The sequence below is a fragment of the Aureobasidium namibiae genome (genome assembly GCF_000721765.1).
Source record: "Aureobasidium namibiae CBS 147.97 unplaced genomic scaffold scaffold_14, whole genome shotgun sequence".
NCBI lineage: Eukaryota > Fungi > Ascomycota > Dothideomycetes > Dothideales > Saccotheciaceae > Aureobasidium > Aureobasidium namibiae.
Window position 1 is genome coordinate 834,990 of NW_013581195.1, and position 24,685 is coordinate 859,674.

The window sequence follows — 24,685 nt, forward strand, 5'->3', positions numbered from 1 at the left end:
CGAAACAAATGCTGGCAGCCGCTCCTGTCCTCCAACCCTAGTGGTATTCGTCCTACTGCTTCTTCATGGCGGTCCGCCATGATTTAGCATGCTTGTGCTACAGAGTGCTCTTTCTGTTTCTACCCTGAATTAACATCACGCCGTCCATGTGCAAAGCTCTTCGTAGCCTCTTCCCAAGTTTTAGTCTCTTCCTACAATCGCCTCCTTTACCTATGCAACCTACAACATGGCTCGTAGCAATTCATCTACTTCGACGAGATTGATCATCGTCATCGTCTTGTCTTCTGCCTTCTTTGTTGCAGAGCTTGTTGGTGAGACAGGTCCAGTCTTGATGCTCTATCATGGCCTCTCTTTTCTGATACCTATCACAGTTGGTTTCCGTACCAAATCACTGGCTCTGATTGCTGATGCTTTCCATTATGTATCACAACCATCCTGTGGTCTATGATGCTGCTGACTGGTCAATAGCTGAATGATCTGATCGCATTCTGCGTTGCTCTAGTCGCTGCAAAGGTGAACAGACTACCTCCAAGCCATCTTGATACCTACTGATGCACCTTTTAGCTATCCGAGCGCAAGAATGCCCCTGCAAGCCTCGCTTTCGGTTGGGGGAGAGCCAAAGTCCTTGGTGCTTTCTTCAACGGCTCTTTTCTTATCGCTCTAGGTCTGAGCATTTTTCTACAGGCCATTGAAAGATTCATAAATATCGAAGGTTGAAGCTCTTCACTGGTCCCATGTCGTCGGATGCTAAGACAAAACAGTCATCGACCAACCACTCAACGTTCTCATAATGGGTTGTATTGGACTTCTGCTCAATGTGATATGCATCTTGACGGTTCATGGTATGAGCCTAATCTGTACTTGTCAAATTGGACGCTGACAAGAAGCAGACCACGGCCACCACCATCACGGTTCCAACAAGGAACCAAAAGCAGGCACTCCAGTTCTCGAGATGTCGGATCTTGCGAGTCATGTTTGAACCCATCGATGTACGACAACGAGCTGACTTGAGTAGGAGAATCCGTCGAAAAAACATGCGCATGGCGATTTGGGAGTCAATGCTATCGTCATCCATATCCTTGGAGATGTGCTGAACAATCTTGGGGTCATCGCTGCAGCTCTCGTCATGATGCTTGTACAATCGCCGAACAGATTCTACGCCGATCCTGCTGTGTCGATGGGCATAGCGATTATGATCGCAAGCAGCGCCCTCCCTCTCAGTTAGTTGTCCCGTCTAGTATGCAGCTAGCAACTGACAAAGACAGCTTTTCGAAGCGGTCACATTCTGCTTGGAAGCACACCACCCAGCGCCCAGAGCGGAGCCGTGATGCGTGAGTTGAGCAAGATACCAGGAGTCGTGTCGGTGCACGACCTCTGTGTCTGGCAATTGAGTCAAGAAGAATCGATTGCATCGGCACACATCGTCATGTCGCCCATGACTAGCCAAGAGATGTTGTCGGGAAGTAGCACAGAAATAGAGGAGCTGGTACGAGCCGAGCAGCCAAAAGAGACGCAGAACGGACGGCTTGCTCGCCTTGGTCGGTGCTTGCATGAATTCGGGATCCAAAGAGTGACTCTGCAGATTGAGGACGATCCAGCAAAGACCAAGTAGCGTCGAGAAGCTTGAAAGTAATACAGCTTGCTTGCCAGGCTGTGGAGGATGCGAAGCAAAAGTGTTGTAGAGAAGTTCAATCAAAAGCCAGCCATGCTCTTCCTCAACTGTCTCTCTCTTTGGTTTGCTTGCAACTCAAGTCTACCAACAGCATAGCTCAGACGGTCCTTCTTCTGCCTGAGCTGCTGCTGCTTGAGCTCTTGGATGGGATTGCTGGCAACGTGTGAGGATGCCGATTGTGCAGTGTTCCTAGGATGATATTGTTGCTGGGGACGATGCGAGGAAAGACGACCCTCCTGTAGTTCACACTTTGCGATCAACGATTCTTCGCGACGCTGGAGTTTGTCGAGGTAGACGGCAACACGATCGAGCATGGATTCGACTTCGGGCTGGATCTCGGAAAGCAGAGCAGATTGAGCGGTTTGTAGTTCGGGCTCCGAGACGAGTTCAAAATGCTACACTGGTGTCAGCCGTTGACTTGTAGTGGATGCGTTCGAAGAGTGAGGATATGCCTACCCTAGTGGCCTGCAGGACTCTAGCCAAACGTGGGAAGTCGCTGGTACCAGAGTCGAGAATACTGATGGATGAGTCGAGCAATTGCATGCTCGAACGCAGCGATGAGACGCAGCTGGACAGAGTGTTGGCTGTACTCATAGTGCTGATGTGCGTGAATTGATGTTAGTGTTTATTGTTGATGGTTTGAAGCAAGCAACCGCATGTGAAATGCGGGAGAGGGACTCCGTCCCGTGATGCCAAGACGTCGGGATCGCGGACGACCGTCGAAGCAAGCATTGAGGATTGCGCGCGGGTCGACAGCAACCTTCAATCAGTCTATACCTCTTCGTCACTCCCCTCACCAAAACAATCACATTCTGTCAAAATGGCCGGTCTCCTCGGAAAGAAGTTCCCCGCCCCTGTTGGTGCGTTCTCAATGCCTTCGCAGCTAGTCCTCACGGCGACTTCTTGAGTCGAATGTTCACGATTGCTGACGCCTTTTGCTATAGCCCGCCCCATGGCTCCCTTCTACATTGCCGGTTCGTGAATACCTATATACGCATGCGCCATCTCGAGAAACAGCTGGATATTGATACTTCTTCTGTCACAGGCGCCATCATCTTCTACGGCATCAACTCGCTCGCCACTACTCTCGCCAACAGTCAGTTCCACCCAACCCTCTTGAAGCCCTCTAGTCGTTTGCGCCGCATTCAACAGTGGACCCATACAAGACATGGAAAGAACAAGACAGCTGACAAGCTATATCCCACAGCCGACGAGTACCGCAACGACCCCCGCAACCCCAACAAGAACATTGTCAAGCCCGCCCACTAGATATGTTTCTTCTGAGAGAAAGAAAGGGAAAAGATCGGGAAAAAAAGGGCTATGAATGTGGCTCCATAGATCCGCAGGAAGCCTGTGTACAAAAATACCACATTTGATTCACCCCGGGGTCTGAACTCTTTCGTATTGCGCCAAAGGCTTCAAAATCCACCAAATGCACGCTTCGCAGCTCCAAAAGCTGAATCTGTTCAAAAATGCTTCGTTAATTGGTCGTCAAAACTAAGAGTTGAGATGCTTCAAAACTCGGGATATAGTACAATGGATGTCCCCCCTCAATCACTCCTTGTCCAAGTTCTTCCTTCTTCCCCTTCCATCGGCCTTCTTGTCACGCTTATCCCTAATACCCTTGATCTTGCCCTGTCTCATTCTTCCACCGGTCTTGACCTTGACATCCTCTTCCTTAATATTACCTGCCGAATCATAGCCAACCTCGACCGTATTCTTTGCTTTGCTTCTCTTCTTCTCCACACCTCCCAATTCCTCTTTTCCTCTACCCACGCGTACGTTCTTGGGCACTCGTGATTTGGCGCCTAGAGCCCAAATGTCGCCCCAGGAGGATTTGCGCGCGTCACGGTAGGCCTGTCTAGAGAAGGATTTGGGCACTGTCCAGCGTTCGAGGGTGCCGGCTGGCGTGCAGAGGTCGATGATGACGTGGCCTTGTCGTTTCAGAGGTGGAAGAACCATACGAGGTAGACTCAGTGAATGAGGGTTTTCGCCTTCAGGTGTTTCTGCTTCCATGTCTGGCACGGCAGGGGCTGTGGGATCGAATTCGTCTTCGACTTGCTCGTCGGCCAGAGCCTGAGGGTTCTCGAAACCGATGAATGCTCGGTCTGTGGCGACTTCACCTTGGATGATGTTTTGCTCGTCTTTGTCACGAAGATCGCGACCTCTCATGACGCTGACGTACGAAAACTCGACATCTTCGTGGTTTCTGTGCTTGGCTCCGAGGATCTTTTGCAAGAACGGAGGTCGAATGTAGCGTTGCTTAAAGTGGCAAAAGTCCTTGCGGCCCTTGCTGATACCACGGTTGACGTACATAGGGCAACCGAGGTGATTCGTACAGGGAGCCACAATCATACCCTTGTCTTTGGGCTGCTTGCCCCACACTGTGCCTTCTCCTGGTCCTTCAACGTCTTCGGACATGGCCTCGTTGCCAGGAGAGGAGATGCGTGAGTTGAGAAGTAGTTCTCTAGCTGCAGCTACCATCTCGAAGCCGCGAGGAACGCCTTTTTCCAGCAGCACCAAGACACCACCATCTGTGCTGAGCAGACTCCACAGGTTCTTGACGTGCTGTTTGCGGATGTGGTCTTCCTTTAGCGGCCACAGAGTGTGCGGCGCGATGATGATATCGTACTTGCCGCGCTCACGTGCGGACTCATCAGTAGCGTGCATGTAGTCAGGCAGACGAGGAAGGAAAGTGGTGTTGTCAAGGAGTTTGCTGGAGCGATGTCGCAAGGCTTCGTTGCTGGTCAAGACGGTAGCCTTGCCTACAGGAGCAGGTATGGACTCGCCACCGGTCTTGCCGCCGGCTTCTGCGATAGCCATAAAGGGGTCTTCGTCTTCACTCGTGTCATGCATGCGCTCCCACTCTGCTTGAAGGACATCTCTGGCAGCCATGACACCCACACCTGCACCGCCGGCATCGAGGATGCGGGGACCGCCATCCTTGGTCAACAGACCCTCGAGCCATGAGCTGCCCAAGCGTTTGCGGGTTTCCACCAAAACGCTGAACACGCTGGCATAGATACCGGGCATAAGAGTAGTCGTAAAGATATCGGCGTCCATTTCGCTCATTCTGCCTTGACCAGGGTTGAGAGGTATAGCCTTCTGCGGCATGTTCACCGCACGCTGGGGCGTTGATGTCGAGTATGGTAGGCCAACACCACCAAAGATACGATGAGCAACCTCCGAGATGTGTTTGTTGGGAACACCAGACACGAGCCGAGTGACAGGATCTACAAACGAAGAAGCCGGCAGTTGTACGGTAGAAGACGGCGTGCCGAATCGATTCTCAACAGTCAAAGGATGTGCTCGTGTGTGATCGTAGGGTTCCTCAATCTGTTCCTGGGAATCGTCGAGCAGGTCTTGAGACACACGCAGGGCAGCGATGTCCTTGATAGTCTGAGCATCCAGATCCTCAACCATATTCGGCTCCGCTTCCGCAACGACATCTGCATCTTCTTCAACCAGCTCTTGTTCTTCCTCTTCCTGTAAGTCCTCCTCTTCTTCAATGTACTCGACTTCCTCAAGCACACCATCTGCATTCTCCTTCAAGATGCCTGTGCCAACATTGGCTGTTTCGTCCAACTCTCCTTCCAGCTCATTCTCCTCAAAGTCAACCGTTTCGTTACTCGTGTGTCCGATCGGTGGTCCGTATAAACGTTCGTATGCTGCGTATTGCTTGTCGCTCAGCAAATCCTCAGGTAGTGCATCTCCAAATCGTTGACGAGCCGCTCGCGCCACATCTTCAGGCGAAGCATTAAGAGACTTTATTGACTGTGGCGCCTTTGTGTCTTCGGTGGCGAGTGTATCTACATCTTCCAGTTCAAAGTCGTCCTCTGCTTGCCGTGCTATTTCTTCTGCTCGGGAAGCTTTCTTGTCCGATCTCTGATTCAATCCAGTAGATTGCTTGAGTAATGTATCGTCTTCTTGTCTAGCAGACTTCTGTTGCTGCGAGGAGACCCTAGAGGTATGCAAGTATCGTGCGAATGCTGGTTGTCTAGGTCGTGTCCAGTCTCGTGCGGATGGTGTTCGCACTCTAGCGCATTGTTTTGCTGCCACTAGAGATCGAAGTCGGCAGGTGTTGCATAACGACTGATGGATCGGAGCGAAGGTCATCTGTGAGAAGGGCCAAGCTGCAGATAGTAGCTTGTTGTTTGGTCGAGTGAGTTGGTTCGAGACGACTTGGCCTTGCATGCGTACAAACAATGCGGCGGCAATAATTGATGGTCAGCATGAAATCTGCCGGGCGGTAAGCAGCTGTTTGACAGCCACCGCCTTCAGACCCACAACCGGCGCCTATAAGACGCCTCAGTGCATAATGCTTAAATCTGGTTGGTGTCTGCGTTTACAGTCTCGCGCGAGGAAAGACATGTATAATGAAAGTACTGAGAATTGAGTGCAAGAGCAAAGACTGGCTACATACTAAACTAGAATAAACTGACCCAGAAGCATCCATTTCTTTCCTTCGAACAGAGGAACAACCCTTCGTCGAGCTGACTTTCGCAAAGACCGCTGTTCTTCGACAGACATGGAGTCCATGGCCAATCTCTAATAGCTTGATCCTCCATCGCTCAATTCTGTTGGCTGTGATATCAATCTGGATCGTTCGAAGTCTTCCTCTCCTGTGTATATCGTCTCCGGATGCTTGAACCTCCCCACAAACCGCCCTCCAGATCCCAAGCAACCAAAAGCAAAGCAGAGAAAGAAAGGAAAGGGAAAATTGTTTGGTGGATGATTAGGGCTGCCAAAGGATAGGGTGCAATCTGATGTACCGAGAGTGGCCAGGATAAAACTGCAGGTCGACCAGCCGTGAAGCGAGAAGCCTGCCGAGTGACACTGCCAGGTATGAAATCCGGATCCGCTATGCCTGTCTCGAAGCATATGCAACCCAAGAGAAGGGTAGGTTACTTGAGGCCACTCCGAGTTGAGCATGGTTGTCTGGGTAGATGATGCCGCCGGAACAGCGTAACCCCCAATAGCGGAAATTGCAGACAACATAAGAATGTGTGGATGCATCTTTCGCCGTCCACTAGACGTTCAGGACGGCAAAACTGCATTTCTCCACACAAGTTGAGTTTAAGAAACCATGTTGCTGATCAGAGTCAAGGTGTCCAGAGAGACAATCCGGACTCAAATTCGCAACAAAAGACAAGCGATCAGTAGTTGTTGTATCCCTGCTGTTCGACGCCACGCTTTGAGGAGCGGAGTTGCCTGAGAGGAGCCAGCACGTCAGCATGCGTACCAAATATCCCCCGCGGCAAGCCTCACGCAAGAGCACTCAATCGCAGGGGAGTCTTACAGAATGACGAGATTGAACTCACATTCCTGATCCCTCTGCACGGGGTGCCACGGGGCCACGGCGCTTGTCGTTGACGGCACCAGCGGTCTGGCCGGCGGTAGCAGCAGCAGTACGGGTACGACCAGCCTTCTCTTCAGCTTCCTCAGCCTGAGGCTGGTTGGCGGCAGCCTGAGCGACGGCTTGAGCGTTCTTTTGGTACTTGTAGACGGTCCAGTCGAAGACATAGTCGTACTGGAAACCTTCGCGGACGAAGAGATCACGGAAGATCTTGCGGAGGTACGAGTAGTCGGGCTTATCGTCGAAGCGAAGAGAGCGGGTGTAGTTGAGGTAGATGGCGAACTCGTTGGGGAAGCCACGGCAGAGGACCTCGGTGGGAGTGGTCATCTTCTTCTCCATGATACGGTCGTACTTCTGCTTCTTGGTGGCAGCCTTCAGACCCTGCCAGGGAAGAGAGCCACGGCAGAAGTAGAGCATAACGTAGCCCAAGGATTCCATGTCGTCACGACGGGACTGCTCAACACCCAAGTGAGTGTTGATACTGGCATAGCGAGCAGTACCAGTCAAGTTCTTGTTCTCACGGTAAGGGATGTGGAAGTGAGTCTTTGGGTCACGGTACTTCTTGGCCAGACCAAAGTCGATAACGTTGACCTGATTTCCACGCTTGCCGATTCCCATGAGGAAGTTGTCGGGCTTGATGTCACGGTGGATGAAGGACTTGGCGTGGATGTACTCGATGCGGGAGATGAGCTGGTCGGCCAGAAGGAGGACGGTCTTCAGAGAAAACTTGCGGTTGCAGAAGTTGAAGAGATCCTCGAGCGAGGGGCCGAGGAGATCGAGAACCATGGCGTTGTAGTCACACTCGGTGCCGAACCAGCGGACGAAGGGGATACCGACACCACCGGCAAGAGACTTGTAGACGCGGGCCTCATACTCGAGCTGAGGATGCTTGGCCTTGACACTTTCGAGCTTGATGGCGATCTCCTCACCGGAGATGATGTTGGTGCCTGTAGGAATGGGTCAGAAGACGTTCTTGAATGACGAGCAGCAGGATTTGCATACCAAGGTAAATGTCACCGAAACTGCCGCTACCAATCTTACGACCGATGCGGTATTTGTTACCGACGCGAAGGTCCTGTCGTGTGTTAGTGGAGGAGTCGTGAAGCAACACGAAAAGCTATGTCGTACCATTGTTGTCATGCTTTAGATGTTGTGGAGGTGAGCCGTCGCTGAGGCGGAAGAGTAGGTTGGTGATGGAGATGGAGGAATCTGTAGAGACAACGGCGACGTCAGCAAGGCGAAGGGGGTAAGCGGAGACAGGCCCAAGCCAGCGAATCAGGGTGGAGAGGCAGACGAGAAGCAGGCAGGAAGGGGTTTGGGGGAAGACAGAGTGAAAGAACAATAGGCAGACACGGCGTCCAACGTGTCGATGAAAGAAGCCGGATGTCGGTGTGAAGATGCGGGTTGTGATATGCGTGGCAGCGCAGCTGACTGGACGGGGGCAGGTGGGTCACGCACCTTGGACTTTGCCGGCAAAGGGCGAAGCGACAATTGTCGACAGAAGGGCGTGGCAGAAGGACGACGGGCCAAGAAGAAGTTGGCGGTCGACCTGGATAGCCGAAAGAGTCGCTGTTGGGGGGTTGGACTTCGAAGGAGGTGTGAAGCAAGGTCTTCAGACGAGAGTCGCGCAGCCCAACGACGCTCTTGCCCAGCGACGCTCGGCAGTCTCCGTTCACGCAATGATCAAGATCTCCAGAGTCTGGGCCTTTTGCTTTACGGCCACTCCGTCTTTCTCATGAAAGATCCCGTCTGGACTCTTCGAGTCAAGACCCAGCTGACAGTTGAGCTGTTCAGATATTACACTTTACTGTGACTCGCTGCCGCGACGTTATTCGCACATGAGCCAGCCGTATTATCCTATATCGCCATCTCGGAACCTGAGCGACAGCGCCTCGAAAACACTCCTTGCTTTGCGTATCTTTTGACTTGTCATCATCCTGTAGCCTCCTGTATCTACCGACTTCAAAGCTTTGATTGTATAGTTCAACATACATATTCTGATCCATTTTCGAACCCATGATGCTTGTTCCTGAACATGTGGTAAATAGCATTCAGGGAGCCGCTGTGTTGCCTGCAGCATAGAAGAGTGAAGATCGGAACCTGAAGTCTGAGACATGGTTTTAGGACAGCTGAGGATTTCTACGCAGCTGCCGTACAGAGTTATGTGATAGCCGTTGGCTCGTTTCGAGGCCCGTGAAACTGTATCGCTCGCTGCGGGGGTTTCTAGAATCAAAATAATCCCTCATAACACGCCAACACGCCATCATGCCTTCAGAGCCCCCATCAAAGAAGCGCAAGACACTAAAGACTAGCCTGGATTTCGATATACCAGAAGTCCATGCTGCCTATGTCGAATGGGCAATTGCCCGTGGAATCGAAATACATGGAGTCACACCCGCTGTGCTTCCCGGTCGAGGTGTTGGCTTGCTAGCCAAAGAAAAGATCAAGAAGAATGCCGTGTTGTTTTTTGTGCCTGAGAAGGCCATGATCAAACCCGAGATGGCAGTGCTTCGCAAACACAAGCTAAACAAGCTATCTTCACAGGCCCAATTAGCCGCATACCTTACCTTGGAGTGCAAGAACCATTCGTCAACATATGTTGCCTCGAGATCTGCTTGGCCAACACCCGAAGACTTTTCTGCTTGCATGCTTGCCTGGTCTCCAAAGGACGACTTGGAAGATGTACTACGCAAATGGGCTCCACCAAGTGTACAGAAACCGCTGGACCGGATGCTGTCAGACCTGGAACGGGATATTGAATCTGCAAAACACATGCACGCTTCCGACGATGAAACGTTCGAGCGTGACTTCCTATATCACTGGATGCTCGTCAATACACGCAGTTTCCACTGGAAGCCTCAAGGTGTGAGTCAGGGTGCCATGATTATGAATCCCGCATTGGACTATATGAACCACTGTCCAAACGGCCGAGGAGTAAGTCTGCAAGAACCATCTGTCACGTTCTTTTACTAAAGATAGAAGTGTGAAGTAACAATGTCTCCGCAAGGCTATGAGTTGAGGGCAAATCGAGATTATGGTACGTGCCTCGTGTGATCTCTACACAGTGGCACGCAGCTGACAGTACGACTTCTAACAGAACCTGGAGAAGAGATATTGGCTACGTACGGAGCCCATTCCAACGACAAGCTCCTGGTACATTGTAAGGCTATTGTATTCCATGTGGATGTACATACAGCTGACACACAGCATAGATGGATTCATCCTTCCTGATGGCAGTCTAGATGATGACGAGATCCGTCTGGACCACGTGTTACTACCCCGTTTGACAGAGAGCCAGCAAAGTGCTCTGCAAGATGTGGGATTCCTTGGTGGCTATGCTCTCCTTCCAAGCTCGGGTGAACTGTGCTTCAAAACACAGGTCGCCGTGCGCTCCGTACTCCTGACAGCCAACGAGTGGGAGCACTTCATGGGATCCGGAGAAGATCTTGCCGACGACAAAGAAAGCGAAGTGCTTGATTGGTTGAAACCTTCCCTTGAATCTTATGTTGAAGAAGCCAAAGAAGCCATTGCGGCCTTGAAGCCTCTCTCGGAGGAAAAAACTGGCGACCTCGCGAACAAACTCAAGCTTCTGCAAGCCAGATGGGAGCAGATCCGATCCGCGCTCGATAACTTTTTGGCATAACATACTGCAGGGCTGTCCGGTATCAGGGCAACAAGATGTCGTATTCGTCCTTGGGTATTTTGACAGCGTCTTCTCCAATTCCGTACTTTCGACGGAAGATCTCGAATACAATCAGACCAGCTGCAGTCGAGGGTACCTGACGCAGGGTTGTCATCCAAAAGTCCCGATATAGCCATCTGATCCAACCTCCCGATTTCGTCGCGCGCTTGCCGGCCTGTATCCATGTTTTCTGATACGCTCGCGCATATAGCTGCATGGTGTCAAGTCGTCCTGGTCTGGCTTGTAACAGCTCGTCCAGTGTCGCCAATCGTTGGAAGTGGAGTTCCTGTACCCGTGTGAAAGGGTGAGCGACGGCTTGTTGCAGCACACTTGCTGTTGCACCAGCAAGGAGTATGAACGAAGGTTCCATTAGATAATGCGGCTTGATGACTGGTCGTTCTCCTTGATCACTGACACTCTGCAACTGTATTTGTTGCTGGATCTGCTCTTTGTGGAACATGGATAGAAGACCATATCTCGAGTACCAGTGACTCACGTACTCATAGAAACACTGAGACTTGATAAACTCGAATGCACCGAAGAACAGCCCATATCCAAAGGCGTCCTTTCCAAATGAAAGCGCCCATCCAGCGAATGCCCCACGCACTCCAATGGTCTGAAGTTTCTTCGAAGCGTAATCCCACATGTTCTTGTATGTACCTTGTGTAAGATCGGTTGTCTTGAATCGAATAGTCAAAGCATCCAAGGGTGCGGCAACCACGCTCTGGAAAGCGCCTGCAGAGAAACCAGCAGCGAACGTCACAAAAAACGGTGCCGGAGGATAGATTCTCTTGGTAGAATGTGAAGCTGGTTCGTAGTAGAGGCCAAGTGCTCCCAGGTAAGATGTGTATAGGACAGCTCCGACCGTAACATTCGCTAGCAGCGGAGGCAAGACTTGGTTAGGTATGAAAGACCACCCGTGAGTTTGTACGGCATAGGCTAATATCCCAGGGGTGGTCATTTTCCAGGACCACTTTCCAGAAGTCTGCAGAAGAGGATTGATAGCCCTCGGAAATGCCTCGTTGGGGTCAGTCAAAGGAGGTGAAAGCATACTACGCGATTTGACATACAAGATAGCTGCCTACCAGTCAGCACAGGATTCTACATCGAACTAGATTTCACGCTTACTCTATCCTTGTCCGGAAGAATGCTTTCACGGGCACTCTGAAGTAGAAAGCGAACATGCGTGCCGTCAGAGCCCGCATACTAGCGGCCGACGCCCCTATCGAGACTCAGCCTCCAGAATATCTTCGTGTGTATGTCCTGCCTATCCTACCTGTTGTTGCATTGTTTTGGCGTTTGTCTTCTGGACTGTCTCTCGTATCAGGCCGCTTGAAGGCCTCGGAAGAAGGCCTGTATCCAAGAGGCACCGTAGTCATTTCCAGAGATAACGACGATGATGACTATCGTGTATGCATGGCCCTGACAACAAGGTCCAGACCGAAGTTGGAGATTGTCTAAACACTGATATGCTTGGCGGTGCAGGGTCCACTTCGTCGGTGACGTTCTAGCATGTGATTTGGCTGGGGTGGAGACAGTTGTACGAGAGCACCACCCTCCTTCGCTGTCACATTCACCACAACCTTGTCGCCATGTTTTTCAAAGGCGATTTGCAGAGCGGTATCTCGCAGGCGATCCACGAGCACAAGCTGGTCGCCTGCTTCGTCAGACAAGGTACGTACGGTCCAGCTGACACAACCTCCATCCTATGCAGTCTAACGAACTGGCAGATGACAATGAGACAAGCCAAAAGTGGGAGAGCGAGTGGCTGAACGCGTCGACCGACATACCTACAGAATCGGACCAACGAAATTCACTGGGCGAACAACTGGGCGAAAGGGCAATCTTGCTTCGGATCAATGCAGGATCCGTCGAGGCTGGCTTCCTGGGAGCCTTCTGTTCTCTCGACTCTTTGCCGAAGCTTTTGATCATCAAGGCAGGCTCGGTTGTTGAGAATATCGATGCAAGCGTCACCGAGGAAGAATTCAAGCAGCGTATTACTGCTCTACTACAACCTCCTACACAGCAGCAGCTACCACAGGCATCCAATCCTATTCCTCAAAACGAAGACTCTGCCACCGCGGACGTCAGCCAAGTCTTGTCGAATGTACCCTTTATCGGCGAAAGAGGAACGAGTCTACAAGATTCCGGCACAGTCCCCCAGGAGAACGCGGAGACAAACGTCCCCATCCCAGCACCTACCAGTCAGGGCAACAATGCAACAATGCAACAATTCTTAACCGAGCGTGGGGCGCGTCTCGAAGCCGAACGCAAAAGGCAAGAAGAGGCCGAGAAGGAAGCACGCAGGGCCACAGCGAAAGCACGAAAAGCGTCTGCAGACAAGCAAGCCGCCGAATCATCGTCAATGCCTCAGAACAAACAAGACTGGGCTGATCAGCAACGAAACCGCAACAAAGAGGCTCGTGTCGAGAGGGAGAGAATTCTCAAGTCAATCGAGTCTGACAAGGCTGCAAGAAAAGAGAAGGAACGACAAAGAAGAATTGCCGCCCAGGGTGAGCCGTCTACAGCAGCTGCACGGGCACCAGTACACACTGATACAGCTCCCGGACGACACTCCACCACTTGCTCTCTTCAAATCAGACTGTTTGACGGTAGCTCGCTACGAACAAAGTTCGACCCTTCGGCAACCCTTGCGACCTCGGTCAGGACATACATTTCACAGAACTCGCAAACGGAGATCCCCTACGAGTTCCGACAGATACTGCTTCCTAACCCTAGCAGAAACATCTCAGTAGGCGAAGAGAGCGAATCACTCAAGTCGCTCGGCTTGACACCCAGTGCAACTCTGGTGTTGGTACCCATCAAGGGATACACAGACGCTTATGCCAGTGGCAGTGGCGGTCTGGTCTCGAAAGGCTTCAATGCTGGATTTGGGCTCTTGTCAGGCGCGGCAAGCATGCTGGGGAGCGCTGTAGGAGGTGCCATGGGCTATGCATCAGGAACAAACGACCGAGCAGGACCTTATATGTCCGGCACAGCGGATGAGAGCGAGACATCTAACGTGGAGGGAGACAGAATGGCTAACAGGCCCGGCGGCATCAACATACGCACGCTCGGTGACCAGAGACGAGAAGCAGACCAAACCCCTGAGCTTTACAATGGGAATCAGGTGAGTAATTCCAAGCACCCAGACATGAAGTAGCAGCAGCGACTGACATGATGCAGCTGAACTTTGAACCTCGCAAGAAAAAGGACGGCCAGGACACCAAGGATGATTAAGATAAGGGGATATATCTATGAGCTGGACTCGAGGATTTCCGTCTGACGAGTCATTGATCATGGCTCTGAGCGCATCATCATCGCAGCCTCTCTAGATTTCTTATATAGAGAATAGCTAGACTGAGTTCCGGAGATAGCATTTACTGCATAAGATGGCGCACACGGTTGCTAACGGGAACAAGAGATAGGACCACAAATTTTAGTTTCCAATACCAAGTCTTGGACTGAAGTATGTTGGGGGGCCGACCTACTTCACATTTGTCAAGGGGAGGAGGAGGTGTTCAAGTACCCAGTACTCATTGAAGATATTCGGAGTGTAGCGGCGCCGGTGTGAGTGCTATAGCGCAAGAGTCAAACGGGCTCATATAAAGGTATCTGTGTTGTTGGTCTGATTGCGGAGATGAGGAGCGAGGGTGGTTATGAGCTGAAAGCTAGGGGCTCCGGCGGCTACGCGACATGATTGGCGGAAGAGGGCCGGGCCAAGTAGCGCTAGAAGGGTGCGTATGGAAGGCCAAGAGATGACGGAAACGAAACCCTGATGAGCAGATTCGAGTCGTCTGTTTCGTGGCTCTGGGTCGCGCCCAGGCAGAGGAGGATTGAGCGTTTCAAAACAGCATCCATGGCCACGCCCGCTGCCGTCTTCGACTCCTGCAGCAGAGTCATGCCCCATGGGTCGCGTTAGTCCAGGGTGTTATCAGGCTGTCAGAGAATCGTCCACATGACAGCTCCTAGCGCCTAGTTTGATAACAGTCGAGTCTCGAGACAGACCGCCCACGCCATAGCCTACCGGTAACGACTGTACCTGCCATCTATACGACCTCCTGATCGTCCTCCACGGGGCTCACGCTACACCGCCTCTCTAGTGCTGTATATATCCCTGGCTTGCACGACATTGGCCTTCGCCCTATTCCTATCGCATTCGTACGAGTCCATTGCCCTCTGCCATGGTCGCAGAGAAGGATATCGACGGCCAGGAAAGCCGCTTCTGGCCACGAAAGAAGCAGAATCGCAATTCGCAGACGGATTCGGAGGATTCGATCAACAAGCGACCGGCTAAATGGAGTCTGGGTATCTTGAACGACAGAGAAACGGACGAAGTTCCTGGTAAGTTGACCTAGCATCGTATCTATGCACAACACTAACGGATCATCAGGCTCTGTTTTACTGCTCTCCAAAGTAGCGAATCGCAACGAACCCCTTGGACTTCGAAACACTCCTGCCAGAACATCGACCTCGTCTCTACCCTCTCCCTTTCCTTATTCGCAATCACGTAACGGCTCCCTCACTCCTCGCTCTCGTACGGGCTCTATCAATCCTCGCTCACGAGCAGGCTCTCTCGTTCCTGCTACTCCGGACAAGAAACAGACTGGAGACGGCATCGTTCTCGAACCACAACCTGATGAGTCTCTGAATGACCCGCTGAACTGGCCGAAATGGCGCAGAGATTGCGCCCTGCTGTCTCTGGGCTTCTTCTGCATGCTCGGTGGAGGTATGACGCCGGTCCTCGCTGCAGGCTTCGCCAATGTATCGCAAACATACGGCGTCACTGTGCCCGAGGTTGCTCTGACCACTGGTCTTTATATGCTGGGCCTTGGTCTTGGTAGTGTCATCGCCTCGCCTACCGCTATTCTATATGGCAAAAGACCAGTGTATCTTGTCGCATCAGTCGTCTTTGTACTGTCTGCTGTTTGGTGTGCTCTGTCGCCCAACTACATTTCTCTGGTACTTGCACGCATCTTCATGGGCCTCGCTGTCAGTCCCGTTGAGTGTCTTCCCTCTGCAACCATTGCAGAGATCTACTTTTTGCACGAGCGTGCCTACCGATTGGGTGTATACACTCTGCTGCTTCTTGGTGGTAAGAACCTCATCCCGCTGGTGAGTGCCGCCATCATACAGTCGCTTGGCTGGCGATGGGTCTTTTGGATCGTCGCCATAGTAGTCACGTTCGGTGCTATCTTGTTGTTCCTCTTTGTCCCTGAAACATTTTGGGACCGCACACCGAGGCCGTCTCGACACAACAAGAATCACAGACCAAGGCTTATGAGTAACATCTCGCTGGCTTCCATCTTCCATCGCGGCCATGCCGATACGCATACGCATGAGGCTGCGCCTGAAGTGGAGAAGGGCGAAAAGTACGACCTGTCTAACACTGAGAGCCCCACCAAGACGAAAGGAGAGAAGCGGTTGTCAAGACATGCGCATTTCAACGAGCCTGCCAGTGATGATGACGAGATCGCTCCTGGAGATGCTGAAAAGCCAAATGTACCTGCATTGAATCTCCCGACTCCTGAAGCTTCCGAGACTCCTGAGCATCCTCAAACACCACTCAGAGTCCAGACAGATGCTTCTCTGCAACCTCTCTCACCTGGCTTGCAGCCTGTCTCGTCTGGAGCTCAGCTCTCGCCTCAGACGAGCACGCTATCGCCCCAGGCGAGTGCACTATCACCTCAGGCGAGCGCACTATCGCCGGGATCGGCGCATTTCTCTCCAGGACCCCAACACTTGTCGCCAGGAGACGACCCGTTCGTGTCCTATAGACCTACCTCCGGACACAACCACACGAGATCCAACAGCGCCCAATTCGACAGCGTCCCTCCTTCTCCCGGCCTCTACGTCGACCCAAGCCACCCCGGCTCTGGCTATACTTCGTTCTACCGCTCTGCACCCCCAAAGTCATTCGTCCAGACCTTGAAACCCTACGCCGGCCGCCTCTCCCAAGACAACTGGTTTAAAGTCGCCCTCCGCCCCTTCATCCTCTTCGCCTACCCAGCCATCCTCTGGTCATCCCTAGTCTACGCATTATCTGTAGGCTGGCTGATCGTCCTCTCCGAATCCGTCTCTGAAATCTACAAATCCCGCTCTACCTACAACTTCACCTCCCTCCAAGTCGGCCTCATCTACATATCCCCTTTCATCGGCGGCATCCTCGGAACAGCAGTGGCAGGCCGCTTCTCAGACGTAATCGTACGCTGGATGGCCCGCCGCAACGACGGCGTCTACGAGCCCGAATTCCGCCTCCTCATGGCCATCCCCGTCACCATCTCCACAGTCATCGGCCTCATGGGCTACGGCTGGAGCGTCGCCGAACACGACGCCTGGATCGTCCCCACCGTCTTCTTCGGCATCATTTCCTTTGGCTGTTGTGTAGGCAGCACCACCGCAATCACTTTTGCCGTAGACTCTTATCGCCAATACGCTGGTGAAGCTTTGGTGACGCTAAACTTTTCGAAGAATATTTTCCACGGATTGGTGTTTTCGTTGTTTTTCAATCGGTGGTTGGAGCACGATGGGAGCAAGGCTGTGTTTTTGGCTCTCGGTGGCATTCAATTGGGATGTTTGCTTTTCACTATCCCCATGTACATCTTTGGTAAAAGAGCCAGGATGTGGACGGTGAGGAAGAATTTGATGGAAAAGTTTTAGATCTGCTAAGAAAGGATCTAGAAGGCATATGTCAGGTATGAGGACGAAGTGTTTATATACATAGATATGTCTATTATGATAGCATGATGGCGTTCTGGGCAGTCTATTTTGCATGGATTTATGGTTATTATATACCCCGGTTGGGAGGTTTCTGGTTCCAGTTCTTTACCTTTTCTATACAAAGATCTTTCTCACGAATAAAACAAGTACACAAAGTGCTTTAAGAAATGAAACAAGGGTCTTGGTTTTCCACTACCTGAAATATTTATCATTCCCAAGTCGCTTATCAGTACCAATCATGGATCCTCCCTTACTCGATCGCCCTTTGCACGCCCAAAACTCCTCGAAAAGCAAGCAAGAAAAGATATCTCCACCTTTGGAGGGGCTCATTAGACAACTTCACCAAGCATTGTCATAGCTTGGTCTGTGTCGTTTATCGCTTCTTGGGCTTGCCTCCCTTGGCCTTGGGACGGCTGTCTTCATCGTCGAGACCGCTCTCGCGATCACGCTTCTTTGCCTTTTCTTCCATCTCGTCCCAGTCCTCGCCGCTTTCGTCTTCGCTCATCTCCTCCTCGCTAGCATCGGCACTAGCGTCGTCGTCAAAGTCAGACTCGTCCTCGCTGCTCTCGTCACTAGCGAGATCCTCTTCGCTGACCTCGAAGGCGCTCTCCTCTTCCTCGCTTTCTCCCTCGTCATCCGACTCGGCAGCAAGGAAAGACCAACCACCACCAGCAAAGAACTCGTGAGGGTCGGCAGTAACGGTCTTCATGATGGTACCCCAATTCAAGTTGAGGGGACCCTCTGAGTAGGGTGTGTCGATCGAGTCCAGCCAGTCCTTGACACTGTCAAGTGACTCGACAGGGATGGTGTTGATGTGCACTGGAGGGCGCTGGAAGTCATGGAAGACAATGACCATGTCAAAGTTCTTCAAACCGAATTGAACACGCTCCAAATGCACGATCTCGATGTCGTTAAGTGTGATGACTGTGAACGGAGGCTCGGTGATCTGGATGAGACACTCGGTGGTAGGTTGGATGTAAACGCTTGAGCGAGCGGGAACACCGTTGAAACCAAGATCGCGGTAAGGCATGTCGACTTGCAGGTTGTCACCCTTGCCAGCATCGGCGATCTTCTCGGCAAACGATCTGAACTCCTTGTCGAGCTGAACACGACGTCTGCGTTCTTCCTGTTCTGCCTCAAACTCCTCCTCATCACCATAGCGATGCTTGCGCTTGCGGTTACCCGTTTCGTCGAATTGCATCTCTGTGGCTTCGCGGTAGAACTGGATGTCCTTTGCCTTCCTCTTGCCAATCATGATGGGATTGTGCAAATGGCAGTGGATGATGACGATGAGTTCGTGCTGAGATGGTTGGAAGAAGAGGTGCTTGATGTTGCTGAAGAGAACATCAACCTTGACGCCACCCATGTGGGCATAACGCAGACCGTTCTGGTGGATCTCGACGGAACCGCCGATACGCTTGCTCTCCAACGAAGGACGCATGAAGATGTTATCTAGACGCTGAGGTCGGCGATTTCTTATCTCGACGAGCTTGTCCTGCTCGACAACATCCTCGAGATCCTTCTTCTCCTGTTCCTTGCGCACTGCATCCTTCTTCATGTCAGTGATTTGTGCGACGATGGTGTTCATTCTGTCAGTGTCCTTGGAACGGAAAGTCAAGCTTCGGAGGAAGTGGGCCAGGGGATCTTCGAAGGGTTGATCATCCTTTCTTCCGACACCTTGACCAGGAGAGAGGAAGTTGATACGCAAGAAGGAGAAGGCATTCTCCTCAGTCTGACTGACGTTCTTGATTGTGTTGATGTGGAACGGAACAGCACGTCCCATGATAGGCAGAATGATGCTAGCATTCTTGACGTCAACCAAGACAATGAGATCCTTGACGCGCGAAGGGAACTGATTGTCTCTCTTGTACGACTCGAAACGCTTGAACTTCTTCACCTCGGTACCGTTCAAGTTGCCAGTGCCTTCGCCATACTTTTCCAGACCTTGCTGCTGCTTCTTGGAATGGAGTTCTCTCTGGTGATCCTTGCGTTGGGCTTCCTTCTCCTCGTTAGGCTGTGTGCTACGCTCACTGCGGAGTCTGGTGCTTGTGATGTTTCCCTTTACGACGGCGCCGACCTTGGAGTCCTTCTTGGGTTTGGGCTTGGGCTTCTCTGGCTCATCTTCGTCATCCTTGAAGAAGAAGGAAGTCGATTCAAGATCGGATGGAGCATCCTTGGTGAAGACCAGACCCTCACTACTTCCTACTCGCACGGTGTCAGTGAGCAGCAGCGAATATGTCTTGCTCTTGTTGTCCTGAGGGTTGGGGTTCTCAACATCGTGGAAACCGGTGGTGATGCTGAAGGTCATTCCGTCGCGCAAGGTCTGGGTGTTCTTCCCGTTCATGGGGAAGGAGCTGTCGCGAGTCTCGATACCGATTCCGTAGCCAACCGACTTGACGAAGTTCTTCTCGAGCTCGGGCTTCTTTGACTTGATGAGGGCGAGTGCCTTGGTGTATACATCCTTTGCGACCATGCCATCCTTCATGTTCTTGAGGATGCTGTCGTGAACGGCAAGCAACAACTTGTAAGCACTCTCCTGTGACTTGTTGGGGTCCACCAAGTAGGTTCTGGAGATGATGGAACAGTAACTGAGGTAACGTAGACCGAGGGTAGACAGAATGACGCCGGCGTGCAAGTTGCTCTCGTCGGCCGCAGCTGAGAGCTTCAGGTCGTACTTGCCACCACTTTGCACGACGGGTGAGATGGACCAGTCGAGTTGGGTGGGATCGAAACCGCTCGAGACCTTCAGCTTCTGGAAGAATTTGTCGTCCTCGATCTTGTCGGCAACCTTTTGTGACAGAGCCTTGTGGCTCATCTTTTTCTCCTCATCCAGAATTCCAGACATTTGGTCGACGAAGTAGTTGGCCATGATACCGCTGGATGCGCGCGAAGCATCGCGGATTGCGCGCAATTCCTTCTCGTCCTTGATGCTGAGAGCAGCCGAGATGGCGGGTGTAATGTCCACCTCTTCCACATCCTTGGAGATGGCAGCGAAGCTATCCTTCCATTCCTTGATGAAGGGGCCACTGGACGGGTCTTTTGAAATGATGCCGACTTTCTTCTGTAGAATGTGTCAGTGGAGTCGACTTGGGAACCGATACTTGACACATACGCCGGCGTTCTTGATAACATCCAGGCAAGTTTCGAACTGCTTTGCGTTCTCGGCGCCGTCCTTGCCTCTGACGAGAATCTCGACGGGGGTCTTGCCGTCCTTGAGGGACTCGAGGTACGTGGCTGCAGAAAGTTAGCGTTGGACGGAGAGTCAGAGCCAGCGCAGAGATGGGTACCCTTCTTCTTGGTGGTAACAATGTGCATGGAGTCCTGGGTGATTACAAAGACGGTCGAGGGGAACTCGTAGCCCAGAAGCCAGAACTGTAGAGCACTGGTCTTGGAGAAGCCCTGAGACTCATCCGACTTGCCCATGACGATGGCGATGGATGAGGCGCCGGCAAACAGGGAGTCGCCATTGCGCTTGTCCTGCTTCCATTGCGAGATGAAGGCCGAAAGGCGGTTGTGGAAGGTAGCCTTGTCGATCGTCACCTCGTCGGCCATTTTGGCAGCGTGTTGTCGCGGCAGGTAGGCTGAGTTGACGGAGTAACAGGCAGATTATGTCGTTCGACAAGGCGATGTCAGATGTTAAAGTGGTGGATGTTTGGCAGCGGCGAAGCGCAAGTCGAAGTTGCGATGGGGGGTGCTTTGTGCTTTACGCGTGGGTCGCGGTTTCGTGTCGAGCAGAAGAGTCGAACTTCTGCAGTGAACAGAAGGTGGCGGCGCCCGAAAGACACGTCTATTGGTTTGACTGCTCTTGCGAAACAGATGCGCACAGAAGGAAAGAGCAGCACAAGAAATCAAAGTGAAAGGGTTGATGCTGATCAAGAAAGAGCAACACACGATGATCAAGCAGTCGCCTTGGCGCGTGACAGCAGCGTCAAGCTCCAAGGCGGAAAGAGCGATGCACATTCGAGACTCCGTCCTCCACCAAAATGTCACTTCGACCGTCGCCCATCTTGCGCCAATTGGCCTCATTGTCTTCTCGCCTTCGCATACAATCACAAATCCAGCCCTGGATCTGTCGACAATGTCAACAGTCTCGTCCTCTTCTGCAACGAAGATCCTACGCCAGTCAGCCTGCTGATGATCCGTCTTTCACCTCGATTGTCGATGTTCAGCCTCAGCTCGTTCGTGTCGGCGGTAGGAAACATGGCTGGGGCTTGTTGGTCTTGGCTATCATTCCCATCACCGCCTTTGCCCTTGGCTCATGGCAGGTTGCCAGATTAGGGTGGAAGACCGAACTCATTGCCCGTTTCGAAGATCGCCTCGTTCGCGATCCTTTGCCCCTACCGCCGAGTATCGACCCGGCTGCCATCAAGGACTTTGATTACAGAAGAGTCTATGCTACTGGTAAATTCCGCCACGACCAGGAGATGCTCATCGGCCCAAGACTCAACGACGGCAACGATGGCTACATGGTTGTTACTCCCCTAGAACGTCAGTTTGAAGGCTACCCTGGCAACACAAAGATTCTCATCTGTCGGGGCTGGATCCCGAAAGACAAAGCGAGTCAACGTGCTAGGCCCGAGGGTTTGCCTCAAGGAGAAGTCACAGTTCAGGGTCTGCTGAGAGAGCCATGGAAGAAGAACATGTTCACACCAGAGAACAAGCCCGAACAGAATGCTTTCTACTTCCCTGATGTCCAGCAGATGGCTGATCTCACAGGTAGCCAGCCTGTCTGGATTGAGGAGACCATGAAGCCTGACCTTGTCGAGTCCTACGATAGAGAGGCAAAGGGTATTCCTATTGGAAGACCAGCCGAGGTGAATCTCAGAAACAACCACACCCAGTACATTTTCACATGGTCAGTATGCCATTTCTCCTGTTACGGTCGGACGGGGTCTAATAATCGCCAGGTATTCTTTGGCTGCTGCTACATCTGTCATGCTTTGGATGGTCGTGAAGAAGCCAACCTCTCGTGCAGCGAGAAGAGTTCGTCAATCGGGTCAGTGGTAGATATGTACATATTAGAGTCGCCATCATCTGGCTGCGATGAAGACTACACAACCATACCTTGAGTGCTTTCAATTGTTGTCAATGTCGGTGGATACCGTCAAGGCTGGTGCCCCCTCCATACGTGAGAATGCTCTGGTTTAACCAGAACAAAGTTTTGTGACAAGATAAGTTCAAAACATGGGCCCACAATAGTATCTCGAGGCCGAGCATGAGTCTCCTATGATTTCCATCTGATATGGCTCAAACAAATGCATTATCATCAACTACCGGTTTTGATTTGATTTGATTTGATTTGATTTGATTTTCTTAAGCTATTTACCCCGCAAGGGGTATGAGCTGTCCATAATTAACAAGCATTCCCGCCAATCACAGCCATCGGTCTTAGTTATATAAGGAGGGTGAAGGTCTCTTAGACCTTAAACTCATTACAAACTCCTAGTACTCTAATGTGCTCTTATTAAAGAGTGACTCCACGCTTCCTTCCCTTAAGTAAGCCTCCTCCATATGGGCGATTCCTTATGTCGCGTTCTTCCTTATTAGCCGAACGCTACTTAAAGGCGATTAGATTAAGGTAGTAGCAGTATTATTATAGTTAGATAAGGAGCACTTTTATGCTAATCTGTTAGGCTCCTTCTGTCTTTCGCTACTTTATATCTGCCTCTATATCCTTCCTGTTCTAATAGCGTATTTAATAGTGGCCTTAACTACGCTTAGGTCTAGTTACCATTTGTCTTTATTACCATTAACCTTCTTCCCCTCTCTTTCTGCTATTAAGTATTCTCCTAATACATACGATAGGTCCTAGTATCTATTGCTATATACTAACTTTATAGCTTATCTTTCGTTTGTCCATCTTAGGCATAAGAATAGGAAGTGTTATACTATTTCTTTTATTCTATATTCGTATCTATCGGTGTCTACTACATTAATTTTATAAAGGTACGTATTAAGTCTTAATATATTCGTTCTTAGCTAGACTAGTATAGCTACTACTATCCTATTAAGTACGTTATATAGCTTATTTATATGTTTTCCTAGTAGCGCCTTATCGATCTTCTAGAGATGTTTACCTATAGTTACGCTATAGAACTCTTAGAGTTTTGGCTTAAAGTTTATAACCTTTGCTCTTACGTATATTACTAAAATTAGGACGCTACTTATAGGGTTAGGCATTAGAGAGACATCCTCTATCGCCTTCTAAGCTAGTTCGTTCGCCCTCTTATTACCTTTAATTCTTTCGTAGCCTAGAACCTAGTATAATAAGAATGTTACTTTAGTAATTTTCTCTCTAATTCTTATAACTAGGCCTAGGCTATCGTTAACCTTTATAGACTAGATACTTTAAAGCACGCTCTAGCTGTCGGAAAAGACCCTAATCTTTACTATCCTATTATTCTTATATAATAGACCTTTAATAGCCATCTATATCGCTTCGAGTTCTATTAGATAGACGTTTGTTTCTTTAGCCCTTCTTATTATTCTTAACGTTTCCTACGCTAATGTCTAGATTCCTATGCCTACCCGTCCATTATAGACTAAACTATTAGTATATATGTCTATTATTACTAGCTATTCCGCTATCGCAAGTTTAGCTACTTCCTTATTAAGTATATATATATAAGCCTTTAGGCTCTATAGTTTACTCCCTACTATAGGGATCTTCTTAGCTCTATTTATATTAAGTTCCTTAAATAACCTAGCTACCTTCTAGAGAGGTAAGTTAAATCGTTTAATTAGTTTAGTCTTAGCGAGCTTTATATAGATGTATAAGGCTTCTAATTTATGGATTAAGATCTAGAATCTAAGTGTCTATTTATATAGTCTTTATTATAGGGACGGTATCCCTACTTCTAGGACTACTACATCGAGACCTAGCGTTCTAAATCCTCCTATAATAGCTTATACTATAACTCTCTAGGCTCTATATAATATAGATAGTGTCTTATTAGATACTGCTAGGTACTAGATTAGCGACGCGTAGTCTATAACTAGTACAACTATTACTATATATAACTAACGTATAGTTAATAAGTTTAGACCTTATAACCTTTTTAGAGCTAGTACTACTTTTAATACTTTCTTTACTTTTCTAGCTAGGTGTTCTTTAAATCGAAGCCCTTAGTCTAGGATTACACCTAGGACTTTTATCGACTAACTTAGCTAGATCTAGTCTCCTCTAAAGTATAAGGGCATGTCGCTATCTCTAAGCATGTCGTTATATCTTATAAAATAGATAAATGCTATTTTT

At 50.6% G+C, this 24,685-nt stretch overlaps 11 protein-coding genes across 11 annotated transcripts; 6 read left to right on the forward strand and 5 right to left on the reverse strand.

The window, feature by feature from the left end:
• Positions 1-226: 226 nt before the first annotated feature.
• M436DRAFT_51949 (putative cation diffusion facilitator family metal ion transporter) lies at positions 227-1,612 on the forward strand (the record flags this gene model as incomplete). Its single annotated transcript, XM_013569636.1, has 8 exons — positions 227-311; positions 372-421; positions 469-513; positions 565-712; positions 762-842; positions 888-973; positions 1,016-1,220; positions 1,266-1,612. The coding sequence occupies 8 exons, from the start codon at positions 227-229 to the stop codon at positions 1,610-1,612; spliced, it is 1,047 nt and encodes a 348-aa protein (XP_013425090.1).
• An 80-nt stretch (positions 1,613-1,692) lies between these two features.
• M436DRAFT_74899 (DASH complex, subunit Spc19) lies at positions 1,693-2,266 on the reverse strand (the record flags this gene model as incomplete). The annotated part of the gene is made up of 2 exons (XM_013569920.1): positions 1,693-2,067; positions 2,129-2,266. 2 exons carry the CDS (start codon positions 2,264-2,266, stop codon positions 1,693-1,695), a joined length of 513 nt encoding a protein of 170 aa, XP_013425374.1.
• A 226-nt stretch (positions 2,267-2,492) lies between these two features.
• Positions 2,493-2,941, forward strand: M436DRAFT_52323 (putative mitochondrial F1F0 ATP synthase subunit Atp18; the record flags this gene model as incomplete). Its single annotated transcript, XM_013569695.1, has 4 exons — positions 2,493-2,532; positions 2,617-2,646; positions 2,718-2,768; positions 2,880-2,941. The coding sequence occupies 4 exons, from the start codon at positions 2,493-2,495 to the stop codon at positions 2,939-2,941; spliced, it is 183 nt and encodes a 60-aa protein (XP_013425149.1).
• Positions 2,942-3,226: 285 nt separating this feature from the next.
• On the reverse strand, positions 3,227-5,788 carry M436DRAFT_51963 (uncharacterized protein; the record flags this gene model as incomplete). The annotated part of the gene is made up of 2 exons (XM_013569639.1): positions 3,227-4,479; positions 4,516-5,788. 2 exons carry the CDS (start codon positions 5,786-5,788, stop codon positions 3,227-3,229), a joined length of 2,526 nt encoding a protein of 841 aa, XP_013425093.1.
• Positions 5,789-6,828: 1,040 nt separating this feature from the next.
• Positions 6,829-8,159, reverse strand: M436DRAFT_65978 (kinase-like protein; the record flags this gene model as incomplete). The annotated part of the gene is made up of 4 exons (XM_013569812.1): positions 6,829-6,883; positions 6,994-7,975; positions 8,031-8,103; positions 8,157-8,159. The coding sequence occupies 4 exons, from the start codon at positions 8,157-8,159 to the stop codon at positions 6,829-6,831; spliced, it is 1,113 nt and encodes a 370-aa protein (XP_013425266.1).
• Positions 8,160-9,293: 1,134 nt separating this feature from the next.
• Positions 9,294-10,671, forward strand: M436DRAFT_52016 (SET domain-containing protein; the record flags this gene model as incomplete). The annotated part of the gene is made up of 4 exons (XM_013569649.1): positions 9,294-9,962; positions 10,011-10,065; positions 10,126-10,188; positions 10,241-10,671. 4 exons carry the CDS (start codon positions 9,294-9,296, stop codon positions 10,669-10,671), a joined length of 1,218 nt encoding a protein of 405 aa, XP_013425103.1.
• A 22-nt stretch (positions 10,672-10,693) lies between these two features.
• On the reverse strand, positions 10,694-12,089 carry M436DRAFT_52309 (mitochondrial carrier; the record flags this gene model as incomplete). Its single annotated transcript, XM_013569693.1, has 4 exons — positions 10,694-11,728; positions 11,781-11,787; positions 11,839-11,932; positions 11,987-12,089. The coding sequence occupies 4 exons, from the start codon at positions 12,087-12,089 to the stop codon at positions 10,694-10,696; spliced, it is 1,239 nt and encodes a 412-aa protein (XP_013425147.1).
• A 213-nt stretch (positions 12,090-12,302) lies between these two features.
• Positions 12,303-13,950, forward strand: M436DRAFT_84150 (uncharacterized protein; the record flags this gene model as incomplete). Its single annotated transcript, XM_013569921.1, has 3 exons — positions 12,303-12,384; positions 12,441-13,840; positions 13,897-13,950. 3 exons carry the CDS (start codon positions 12,303-12,305, stop codon positions 13,948-13,950), a joined length of 1,536 nt encoding a protein of 511 aa, XP_013425375.1.
• Positions 13,951-14,894: 944 nt separating this feature from the next.
• On the forward strand, positions 14,895-17,370 carry M436DRAFT_84151 (uncharacterized protein; the record flags this gene model as incomplete). Its single annotated transcript, XM_013569922.1, has 2 exons — positions 14,895-15,054; positions 15,104-17,370. 2 exons carry the CDS (start codon positions 14,895-14,897, stop codon positions 17,368-17,370), a joined length of 2,427 nt encoding a protein of 808 aa, XP_013425376.1.
• A 433-nt stretch (positions 17,371-17,803) lies between these two features.
• M436DRAFT_65983 (FACT complex protein) lies at positions 17,804-20,982 on the reverse strand (the record flags this gene model as incomplete). The annotated part of the gene is made up of 3 exons (XM_013569813.1): positions 17,804-20,491; positions 20,543-20,664; positions 20,718-20,982. 3 exons carry the CDS (start codon positions 20,980-20,982, stop codon positions 17,804-17,806), a joined length of 3,075 nt encoding a protein of 1,024 aa, XP_013425267.1.
• A 431-nt stretch (positions 20,983-21,413) lies between these two features.
• On the forward strand, positions 21,414-22,437 carry M436DRAFT_51736 (COX1 assembly protein; the record flags this gene model as incomplete). The annotated part of the gene is made up of 2 exons (XM_013569600.1): positions 21,414-22,285; positions 22,338-22,437. The coding sequence occupies 2 exons, from the start codon at positions 21,414-21,416 to the stop codon at positions 22,435-22,437; spliced, it is 972 nt and encodes a 323-aa protein (XP_013425054.1).
• Between the last annotated feature and the right edge of the window lie 2,248 nt (positions 22,438-24,685).